We start from the raw sequence: 12,619 nt of genomic DNA on the forward strand, positions 1-12,619 counted from the left end.
GTGCAAGGTTAAAATATCCCATCAATCAGGCTCCACAAACATCGCACAAGCCATCTGTACACTTGATGAAAAAAGCTATCAACCCAGTTAAACAGAACACAATTGATGAGGAACTCGATAAAATTATGACAGAGAAAGCACCTACAAGGGATCATTCCTCAAGATGGTGAAAGAAGAAAGTTACATTCCTCATCAAGTGTTTAATGCTGCTGAAACCGGCCACGCCATTCCATCAATCCATTAACGACCATCACAAAGATAAATAAAATGACTTTATTATATAGTACAGTTTATTTCTTTAATTATAATACCATAGCACATTTATCATGCAGGAAATAAGGTTTATTTTGTGTAGTTTTAAGGCTTAGTAAACTAGAAAGTAGAAAAGTATGTTTTATGGGGACCTGGGAACGGATTAATCTCATTTTAATGGTTTTCTATGGGAAATTAATTTTTGGGATACACACTTTTCGCCTTACACACTCTGTCTGGGAACCAATTAAGTTCGTAAGCGAAGGTATCACTGTATATGGAAAAAGTTCGAAAATACCATTCATTGGTGGTGCTTATATTCCAGTTCACCTTATACACCGGAAAATACGGTACATTTTTCCACACAGTGGTGTGTCTTATTTTATCCAAGTCACCACATATTTGTCTTAATCTATCCCATTTTCGGGCCTATAAGGCGCACTGAGCATAAGACGCACCCCCAATGAATGGTGTATTTTAAAACTTTTTCCATATATGAGGCACACCTTTAATAACCGAAGAAATTTCCAAATATAAACATATAAAAGTTTTCCAAATATAAGGCACATCACATTATAAGGCGCTATACTAGAGGCTGAGGTTACGCACCACTTCTTACACAGGGGGAAATGGAGTCGGAGTCTGCTGACAGTAGTTGCAAGACCTGTTGTGGCTCAATATGACTTCACATATAAGGCGAAGTAAATCAAGGATTTTGGGTGCGCCTTATACACCATAAAATACGGTATTTTCCCATACTTATCCGGCAATGTGCAAAGAAAAATGAATTCTTGTGGCACACCGGTATTTCTTTGGACCAGGATGAAAAAAAAGTCTACAAAAGGCAGAGAATTTCTGCACTGGTTAAGACGACAAGCCATTAGAGACGTAAGCGTGACCATTTAGCCAGACCACTCTGCCTTTTTGGGCCACTAAAAACAGCGTAGCCTGGCGAGACAAATCTATTATCTCATGTATAATCAAAGGCGGGACAGCTGAGGGTCTGATTAATGGCCTCCGCCCGGCCGGCTGGGCCGCTTTTAGACGCAGAGCTGCCATTAGTGGCGCTGCAGATAGACGCGTAGAGTAAACAGCATAAACGCGCCTGTCAACAACACGGCCGCGTCCGACCCGAGCCGCCTTGCGTACCCAAAACCATCTGCTTCCATGTTCCCTTTGCTATTCTGGTGCACTCCTCAGGTTATTTGATGGATGCGGTCGCAGCTTAACTAAAGGTCACGGTTTACCCGCAGGTTAGATAGTTTGAGGCGGGGAACTGCCACCAGTTCCTCTAAATGACAGACAAACACCACAAGAACACGTCTGGAGATTCACACTATCTTCACAATGGGAGCAAGATGGTCACAAAAAGCAATTCTGCGAAACACTTTCAAGTACTTTACTGCTGAAAAATATGTTTGAAAATGAAACTTTTTAGAACTCCAGTTTAGTGAAAATTCCTCTACAACAAAACCTCCATGGCCAAAATTATCCTTTAGTGTGGAAAAAAAAAACTTCCATGCATTAAAGCCATTCCCACTTTTCTGCTCCCACTACAAAAATTTCCAGTTGTTGAATACAAAATCTTTTATGAAACCGGAATACCCAGAGAAAAACCACGCAACCAATAGTGTAACCTTTTCTTATCATTTCTCAACTCTTACTTGTTTTTATTTGTAAAGAATGAATTTATTCTCCAATCATGACTTTTCTTCCCTCAAAATATATACTTTCATAGCTAGATAGACCCCAGCCTCTACTGTAGCGCCTTATAATGTGGTGTGCCTTATATATGGAAAACTTTTATGTATATTTATATATTATATTTAGAAAACTTTTTTTCATTCATTGAAGGTGCAAAATACACCATTCATTGGGGGTAGACATTACACTCTGATGTGCCTTATACACCGGAAAATACAGTATTTGTCCATATAATGGCTGTGCTCTGAGATGCGATAAGTACTGTAAGTAATGTTTTATTGTATTTTTTTAACTTTCAACACCTCCAAATTTTGAGTGGTATCAGGCGTCGCCGTAGATATTACTAATTATTTCATTTACAGTAAAGTCTCGTTATATCGATATCGGATATATCGATAGTCCCGGTTATATCGATATTATTTCTATGCACGCACGGAGAAAATTACATGCAAACAGGGTCGGATATATCGATAGTCCCGGTTATATCGATATTTTTTCGGACTCCCTTGAAAATCGATATAACGAGACTTTACTGTATTTATATATTGGCACCCTCTATGAGCCACATCTGCACGAGTGTTACAATATTCAGTTCGTAAAATTATTACTTTTTTTGCAGGAGTAGTATTATAACATTCTGTATCAACCTCACGTGGTCCCAACATAATATTCCAACTTTTTTTGCATTAAAGTGAAGTGATCCCAGCGGTAAATTTGGTTCTGTAAACAGACTAAATGGAAGTGGGGAGTAATGTCACGGAATTGCTCGCAGTGGTAAAAAGTCTGCTTCGGTTTGGACTCTGGAGTTTTCCGTCGGGGGGTGAATCCGAAATTTGCACGTGTGGCGTGGCGAACGCGAAGTCGAGCAGAAACGTCTCTTTGGTAATGAAGACATCAGTGTGTACGTCTGACTTCCTCTCCACAGTGTTTCCACTTAATTATGTTACCGTCACACTTTCATGTGGCAACGGCAGAGGGAAAAAAAGGCCATAAAATACGTAAAGCTTAAAGTGTTTTTTTTACATGGAGCTAATAAGAGCCTCACATCACGATATACCACGTTCATCATTAGGCAGTTTTCTATTGGACGCTCTCCATAACGCCAAACGGGAAGATTTATGGACCTCATGCTTCCACACAAACTGAATTTTGTCATGTTTCAAAGCACCCTGGAGAGATGACTCCGCATCCAGACTTTGCCATAGTTTTGTGCATTATTATTTACTAATGGAGGAATACTTGTTTTGAAGGGTACACAGTGAAAAAATGAAGCATGTGGAAAGGATGATATAAAAATCTGAAGTGTTTTTTTTTCCTAATGACAGGGTAAATTTAAGTTGTGTCCATAATTTGTAAAATGGCTTCAAATGACTTCTACTGAGCGTGTTTTACAAAGATTCCACCGCATGTAGCTATATTTTACGTTTTAAGACTTATTCGGGAAGTCTTGTTTTTGAGTTGGTGACGAGTCCGTACGTGACGTCACTAAAGGACTGCCCTTGACCGTAAAAAAGACGCATTGTAGCGGTCCTTCCATCACGTCAATGTATTTTGCTGTACATGTTTGGTCTGGGGACCTCGTGTTGCGCCCAAAAGCCGCCACAAGGCCAGAAGAGGGCGTCCAAGCGCCATATAAGGAATTGTTTGTACTAAATTCATCCTGTCTACTTGTTAATGTTAAGCAGATTCCTTACTTACAGACAGTGTATTGTAGGTGTTCAAATACCTGACATGTTTCGGCGACTACTTCCGCCTTCGTCAGAGTGTCACGGATGTTGCTGTGACGTGCCATTTTCAGCTGGTGTTGCTATGAGGGCGTGACCTACCTGTCAGAACTGACAGGCAAGCCACGCCCCCCGCTGTCCGCTCGTCCCTCCAGGATGCTGCTCCAGGTAGTAGAGAGCATGTAAGCTCCCTCATCCCTGTTGATGGTCCTTGGTCCTCGCTTTCGGATTTCCGAAAGCCCTCATAGCAACACCAGCTGAAAATGGCGCGTCACAGCAACATCCGTGACACTCTGACGAAGGCGGAAGTAGTCGCCGAAACATGTCAGGTATTTGAACACCTACAATACACTGTCTGTAAGTAAGGAATCTGCTTAACATCATATAAGGAATTTATCAGCCTGTGGAAACGGACGTGGCCACTGGAGGTCGCCATTTTGTGTCTCTTTTCATTTTTTATATATATTTACAGGACAACGACCAGATAAATATTTGACTAAGTGGACATGCTAATTTCCTTTAAACTCTTAAAACCGAGGTATACATCGTAACAGGTAACGTGTCTCACCTGTGTCTTATGAATGTGAGCATGCAAGTACCGTGAGCGAAGCGGTGGAACCAATAGTAGCAAAAGTCGACGGCCAGAAAGCTGAACCACCATGTCCAGGCCGAGTCCCAAGGCAGCTCCACAAGGCGGAAGTGCTCCCACAGGTACACGTAGGCCGACAGCTCCAGACTGCGCACCAGCAGCCTAAAGGGTGTTTGGTTAAAATTTAACGCTAATCTGAATCAAGTGAGCTTCAAATTTGGTCACAGAACGTATTAAACTCCAGAAGCAAAGGGATCCAGTGGTTTTGAGAAACGAGGGACTTGTGGTTTTTCATGTTGAAGACACTAATTAGTTCGCTGAAGTTTGTTCGTAATTAGTTCGCTGAAGAAGCATCTTGGATAAGAAGCGAAACATCCGAAACCCTCAAAGAAGTACAGATGACGGCTGAAGAAACCTTTTCATCGATGGACCACTCCTGTACGACTGAGAGCTTACACCGACGTATGAACACATTAATGTTAGCTTCTAGCGTGAACTTGTGCTTGTTGCGATCTTACAACCCTGACCATCATTAATAAAATAATTAAACAGCATAATTAAAATAAAACATACCGGTTTCAACGTGAATTCATCTATTAAATTGCACATTCATTTTGTCGTACTTCCATGTACTTTTTCATGTGAAAGAATTTATTTTAATCATTATCTATGTAGTCATTTTACTTCATTCACGCTTGAATTATATTTATACAATCACTGTATATACCGTATTTTCCAGTGTACAAGGGGCACCCAAAAGCCTTGATTTTCTTCAAATGATGACCCTCCGCGTAATACGCCAGTGCGCCTTATATGTGGAGTAATATTGAACCACAACAGGCCTTGCAACTACTGTCAGCAGCCACCGACTCAATTTCCCCCTGTAGAAGAAGTAGTGTGTCACCCCAGCCTCTACTGCAGCGCCTCATAATGTGGTGTACCTTATATTTGGTGAAATGTTATATATTTCTGTATTATATTTAGAAAACATTTTTCATTCATTGAAGGTGCACCTCATAGTCCGGTGCGCCTTATAAATGGAAACAGTTTGAAAATACACCATTCATTGGGGGTGTGCCTTATATTCCAGTGCACCTTATACACTTGAAAATACGGTATATTTCGTGAAATAGTTATTCAATAATCAAGTATTAGAAGTACTATAAAGATAAATATGAGGATATGAAGGTTTCGTCAAATAAATTGCAAAAACCACAAAGAAAACTCAATTAAATCAACACAAATTCCATGGCATGAATAGAACCATGTTATTAATAAATACTTAAAGGACAACCGACGTCTCCGGACAAGCACAAGTAAAAAAAAAAAAAGTCAAAGTCAGCTTTATTGTCAACTATGCTAATATGCATGACATACAGCACAGATGAAACTACTGTCCTCTCGGACCCAGCATGCAAGGCACTTATAATGACTTTAACGAACACAATAAACATGAAAACGCCAATTTGCCGGGAGAGGGGAGCCGCTGCGTGTTCACGCGCCACCATCTTGGGAAGTTGTGTCCATAATTTGTAAAATGGCTTCAAATGACTTCTACTGAGCGTATTTTAATAGGATTCCACCGCATATAGCTATATTTTACGTTTTAAGACTCGCTCTGAATATTCAGGCAGTCTTGTTTTTGAGTTGGTGACGAGTCTGTATGTGACGACATGAAAGGACCGCCCCCTGACCGTAAAAAAGACGCATTGTAGCGTCCTTCCATCACGTCAATGTATTTTGCTGCACATGTTTGGTCTGAGAACCGTGTTGCACCCAAAAGCCGCCAGAAGAGGGAGTCCAAGCTCCATATAAGGAATTTATCAGCCTGTGGAAGCGGAGGTGGCCACTGGAGGTCACCATTTTGTGCCTCTTTTCTGTTGATCCATTGTTGCCCCAATGTTGCCTCAAAATGGCATGGAATAAATTCTTTAATTGATTGCAAACATGTATGCTTTCCTCTTCAGACCTATTTGAATCATATTCATAACTGGATGTGTAACAAGAAAGCATATTCTCCGAATCTGAAGCCATTGTTTTGATTCGCTAGCAATGCAAGACGTCTTGGCGTGATTCACAAACTGGGGGAGGGACTTTCTGAATACTTTACACTGACACTTTAAGTCATTTTTATTGGTGTTTGTATTTGACTAAAAATATCATACTGCGTATTTTGGTATTTTCGATGTTTTTTTGCGTTTTTCTGATGTCAGTTAAAAAACAAAAAAGTGACGTCGGTTGTCCTTTAAATTAAATTTCAGTTTTCGAGAAAATAATATTTTGCTATTGTATTCATGGTGAATTTAATTTTTTCACTTTCTGAAATCAACAAAGCTATGTTTAAGAAATAGATTTAAAACAATATCATTATTTATATTTCTCACACTTATTTATGCATGTGCTATTTCACTAATTCTTCTTCTTTTCCTTTTCTTTTCCCTTCAAGGGGTCGCCACAGCAAATCAGTGTCCTCCATCTTTAGAGGTTTCATTAATTCACGTTTGTTAAATGTAAAGGTGAGCTCTTACAGCGGGAGTCGTGACATCATCCCTAAAGATACGGAGATGATCGCATCAGCAACGTTGTAGAGTTTCGCTCCCGAGATAAGCGAGCCCAGCAGCATCTCCAGAATCACAAGACCCAAGAAGTAGGGGTTGGCCTGGATACACACACAAACACACACAATCACGACTCAGCACCATTTTAGAAAGTAAAAACAAGGCTGCCAGAGTTGCTTTTTGCAGTACTATTTACTTTGGAGCAACTGAGAGAAAAAAAGACAACTTTCAAGTGCGGTCATCCGTGATGTTTGTTTCCCAGCAGCACCAGGCTGGAAGAAGCTGCCAAGGAACACACTAGATGAACATGGACAACCCCCCCCCCTCCCAAAAAAAAAACAATCATAAAAGAAGAACAATTAAAATAACTATATATAATAAATATAGTAGATATACCAACGTATATGTTCGCCTAGTACCGTATTTTCCATATATAAGGCGCACCTTCAATAAATGATTTTTTTTTTCAAATATAAAATATAACTATCTAAAAGTTTTCCAAATAGTTGTATAAGGCACACCAAATAATAAGGCGCTACAGTAGAGGCTGAGGTTATGCACTACTTAGTACTTCGACTGGGGGAAATAGAGTAGGTGGCTCCTGACAGTTACGAGACCTGCTGAGGCTCAATATGACATCACATATAAGGCGCACCTGTGTATAAGGCGCAGGGTCATCGCTTAAAGAAAATGAAGGCTTTTGGGTGCGCCTTATGCACCGAAAAATACGGTATGTATTTCAAGAGGCTTTTCTGGGGATTGGACATCAGCATATGTTTTGAGTGGAAGCTAGAGATTAGGAGGCAAATTTCACAATGTTACTTCGATTTTGAGGAAGCGAAACATGATTATGGCGCACAATGCCTTACACCAAAACAATGTACTGGAATTGTTTTGCATCCCCCCCCCCCCATTTTTATATACAGTGATACCTTGGCTTACTAACTTAATTGGTTCCCAGACAGAGTGTGTATCAGAATCAGAACACCTTTATTCGTCCCACAATGGGGACATTTGCAGTCCACAGCAGCAATTTGAGAGGGGGATGGGGTGGGGGGTGAAAGGATAGTAAAAAATATATTCTAAGCATAGTAAAATAAAAATGTCAACTGTATACTGTAACAGAGCAAAACCATTTCATCAATAACTGTACATAGTGCAAGTATCAAGAAAGTCATATTGATATATGTAGCTGTATTGCATCAACCCATACTTACAGTACAAGTGTCCATGTTTTATTTATTTATTTATTTATGTATTTATTTATTTATTCACATGACATCATTGAGAATTGCGAAGCCTGACAGCCGTTGGTAGGAACGAACGGCGGTTCCTCTCCTTCTTGCAGCGTGGGTGTAACAGTGCCTGGCTGAAGGAGCTACCCAGTGCTGTCAGGGTGGGCAGGGGGGGTGGGAGGGGCTGTCCAAAATAGCATGTAGTTTAGCTAGCGTCCGTAAGGCAAAAAGTGTGTATCCCCAAAATTAATTTCCCATAGGAAACCATTAAAATGAGAATAATCCGTTCCCAGGTCCCCATAAAACACAATTTTCTACTTTCTAATTTTCTAAGCCTTAAGTCCATGGTATATAATTGGCTCGCACAATGACGTTTATGGAAGATGTCGTCGTATTATTATTATTGTGAAAAAGGGTTGAATTGCATCTAAACACTATTTATATTTAGCTTATGTTCAAGCCGGATAGAAAAGCTAGTGGGTCTACGGCGAACAGCCACTTGTCTTCCCTGCTGCTCTAGAAATATTGGGGGGAACATTTGGCACTAGGTTGAAATGCTTAGCTAGCTAGCTATTACCATGAGCTAGCTAGCTAGCACAGTTCACCGCTGTCCTTCCAGGGAGTGAAGCTACTTCCATAGCTTACAAATCGTTGCCAGCAAATGAGCTCCACTTTTAGCAAATATCAATGTCATTACCTCATTCACTGCCAGATAAAAATGTGTCCACTGCAGTGCCAGGGTTTTTGTCATTGTCACTAGAATTCCAGGACCCACAAAATATTGAGTTTTAGGACTACATAAACATTCAATACAGCTTTAGAAGTCATAGACTCTCGTCTTTCATCAGACAAAAATGAGTTGACCTTTTATGGACGATTGTGGCAAATTCAGTACACTATAGATAAATGCTTATAGATCGAGAAAATGAAAGGTAGCAGTTCAAGTGCCGATTGGAACTGATGCGGCACAAGTTAAATGTCCCTTTAAAACAGGTTTTGTGCAGCTTTACCTTTAAGAGTGTCAGTGACATCATCTCCATGCGCAACACAACGTGCTCTCCTCCATCTTCAAATCACCTTCTAGTTTTCGTCATGGATGAAATATCACGTAAGTATATGTCGTAACTATTTTATGAGCTATTCAGAAGAGGTTTACCTTGATACTGAAATGCATAAACTAACGCTAACTTGTTTATTTACCAAATAATAAAAATAAGTAGTGTAATTTGTAATTTGGAACATTCGCCGTGCTACCGCTATTTTCATGATGATTTTGTTGATGCTGACTTGTTACCCGATGCGACCAATTGCAAGTGAATGGTGCATTTTCCACTAATAGCTGTACCTCATAGCTTTGCATTCTCAATATGATTATTGAAATGGAGGTCCATATGTTTTCTTCTAAAATACCCATGTACGGTATATCTTTCCAGATCCTGATGACAATGAAATAGATGACCATGTTGATGAAGACATTTTGGCATCGGACACAGTCGTGATTGTTGCATTAATGAACTTCGATCACCATTCAAATACTTTCGAAGGATTTTCGCTGAAAAAAAATTATGGATATTATTGTTGAACAGTCGAACTTCTATGCAATGCAAAATGACATCAATAAGCCCCTGTGTCTCGCCAAAGAAGACCTTGAGAAGTGGCTGGGATTGATATATTGTTTCTCAATCTCAAAAATCCCAAACACTTGGATGCATTGGACTTGAAAGCTATCACCACTAACTGATTATGCTGCAGAATGTATGTCAAGGGATCGTTTCGAAATTACAAAAAGGAACTTGCATATAGCAGGCAACATAAAACAAAGAACTCAGGGAAGCCCAAATTATGATCCCTTGCACAAAGTAAGGCCAATGATAAATCACCTGAGACAGAAGTTTCAAGAATTTCCCAAATCACGTTTGTCAATTGATGAACAAATTGTACTTGAAGGTAGATTTACACTCAAGCAGTGTCTACCAAATAAACCAAAGAAATGGAGGTTCAAGTTGTTTGTGCTGGCAGGTTATGATGGCTACATGTATGCATTCCATATAGAGGAAAGATAGATCCAGTCAGTGACTCCAAGGTTCCCGATCTGAAAGCAAGCTCAAATGTTGTGCTCCATTTGCCCCAAAACATCCAACCAGGAAAGAATCATCGATTGTATTTTGATCATTGGTTTACATCTATCCCCTGACTCCAACATTTGGCAACAAGAAAAATCTGGTGTTGTGGCACAGTGAGGCTCAATCAATTGGTCAGCTGAACCGCAGCTAAAAGACATTGAGGTTTTTTTTCCCTCCAATGATACAGTATTCGGTTTGACAACATAGCTCATGTTCCATATGTTGCAAAGAACCGCAACAGGTTCAAGCATGGCACATGCTCGGCGAAAACTGATATTTACTGCAAAAAATGAAATGGAAATCTTTATTTGAATCATCACAAGAATACTTATAGCTAATAACCATGGAATAATGCATAGCATTATTCCATGGTTATTAGCTAGTTTTCTTTATCTGTAAAGGAATTATGTATTTTTATGTAAACATTTTATGTAAATATTTTAGGTAAATTATGGATGTATTTTATGTACATATTTTATGTATTTTTTATTTTAATAAAAACCGGTCATATGGATAAAAGTCTAGTCTTTGAAGTTGCATTTGACATATGTTGCAAAAAAGGCACCCACTCAATTGAGGTATCATGACGATTGTAGCAAATCAGGCACATTATCAAATGTTCTATATTATTGGAAAATAATAAAAAATGAAGCTACTAGTATGTTATTAAATCCATCAGTGACCATGAAAACTGAACAGATTTTTTTTTTAAGTAGAAAATAATTCAGGCAGTAAAGGGTTAATTTTCGAAATTATATGGGTCTGTAGTTATATGAGCTGGAAATGAGGGCGGCTGTCCAAAATACAATGCAATACATACATATTGGTTTATATGGCACCTGATCAACAGCTGCAGCTGGAACAAAGCACTCACATGGAAAAAGTGGAAATGCTGCCCACTTGTGGAAAAGCATAAACACTACCAGAGGCCATGGCCAGCGCTTTATCGCCACCCAAGCATGGAAAAAAAAACAAAACCCGAACAAATTCGGGAATGTCGCTCTACGTCATATTTTTAATTCTCGAATAAATTCTGGAATGACAGTGAATGAGTTAAAAGAGGATGAGGGGGTGGGGTATGTGACACTCGGGGAAGATGGCATAGCTACGCAAACCACTAAACGAAGACATGTAAAGCGGCGAACCATCAGAATAATTAGAGTACATTATACTTTTAAGAGAGGCCTACATTATGTTACACAAGAGATAAATCAGCCTATGTAAACATGCCAGTCTCAAGGTGTGGTCGACTGTACATTAATGTCAGCCAAGAGTAGGAGCCTGTCAGTTACATCTCACGTACAGAAGAGTGCCCATGTCAGGTCTTAAAAGGACAACCGACGCCTCCGGACAAGTTGTGTCCATTATTTGTAAAATCGCTTCAAATGACTTCTACTGAGCGTATTTTACAAAGATTCTACCACATATAGCTATATTTTACGCTTTAAGACTCGCGCTGAATATTCCGCAATTCTTTTTTTGAGTTGGTGACGAGTCCTGACGTCACGTCACGGAAGGAACGGCCCTGACCGAGAAAGGACACACTGTAGCAGGACTTTCATCACGTCAATGCATTTTGCGGGACTTTGTTTGGTCTGAAAACTTGGTGTTGATCCGTGTTGATGGCGAAATTAGAAGGAAAACACATAAATAACGCGATGGTGAATTCTTGTGTGATGTGACAAAATTTTTGAGCCCATTTCCACAAGGAGCTTTATCGGCATCTTCTGCCTTTTTTGGGTGCGACATTTCCCCCCCAATACCTCAAAATGGCACTTGCTGTAACCTCTACTGTTACTCCTTATAATGTGATGTGCCTTATATTTGGAAAACTTTCATATATTTTTATATTATATTTGTAAAACCTTTTTCATTCATTAAGGGTGCGCCTTATAGTATGATGCGCCTTTTATATATGGAAAATGTCGTTCTTTAATCGATTGCAAACATGTATGCTTTCCACTTCTGAATTATTTGAATCATATTCATAAGTGGATGAGTAACAAGAAAGCAGATTCTGCGAATCTGAAGCCATTGTTTTGATTCTCGAGCAAGGCAATACGTCTTGGCGTGACACCACGAACAAAGGGACGGGACCTTCTGAAACTGGCCACTTCCGGTTTCAAATTGAAGTAGTTTTTAGACACTTTAAGTCGTTTTTACTGGTGTTTTGCATTTGACTAAAAATATCATACTGCGTGTTTTGGGTATTTTAGATGCTATACAATATTTTTCTGATGTCAGTTAGAAAACAAAAAAAGTGATGTCGGTTGTCCTTTAAGTCTATGGAAAAAAAATCTAAAATGGTTTTTCATAGGCAAGTTGCTTTGACAGTGTCTGCACTTTTGGAAGCCTTTGCGCACCACTTTTTCTTGGGGATAATTTGGTTCCTTGCGTGGAACATTTGCCGACCAGATGTGGGTGCCTTTTCCTT

At 39.5% G+C, this 12,619-nt stretch overlaps 1 protein-coding gene across 2 annotated transcripts in view; it reads right to left on the reverse strand.

The window, feature by feature from the left end:
- Positions 1–12,619, reverse strand: part of agmo (alkylglycerol monooxygenase) — a 65,520-nt gene that overhangs the window by 46,856 nt on the left and 6,045 nt on the right. For both annotated transcript variants that reach the window (XM_088999248.1, XM_088999247.1), the window contains exons 2-3: positions 6,798–6,928; positions 4,280–4,431 (exon numbers count right to left, since the gene is read on the reverse strand). In XM_088999248.1, the coding sequence (XP_088855374.1) occupies positions 4,280–4,431; positions 6,798–6,928 (283 nt within the window). The remainder of the gene's footprint in view (positions 1–4,279; positions 4,432–6,797; positions 6,929–12,619) is intronic.

The sequence above is a fragment of the Hippocampus bargibanti genome, linkage group LG06 (assembly GCF_051943395.1).
Source record: "Hippocampus bargibanti isolate YZ-2025 linkage group LG06, ASM5194339v1, whole genome shotgun sequence".
NCBI lineage: Eukaryota > Metazoa > Chordata > Actinopteri > Syngnathiformes > Syngnathidae > Hippocampus > Hippocampus bargibanti.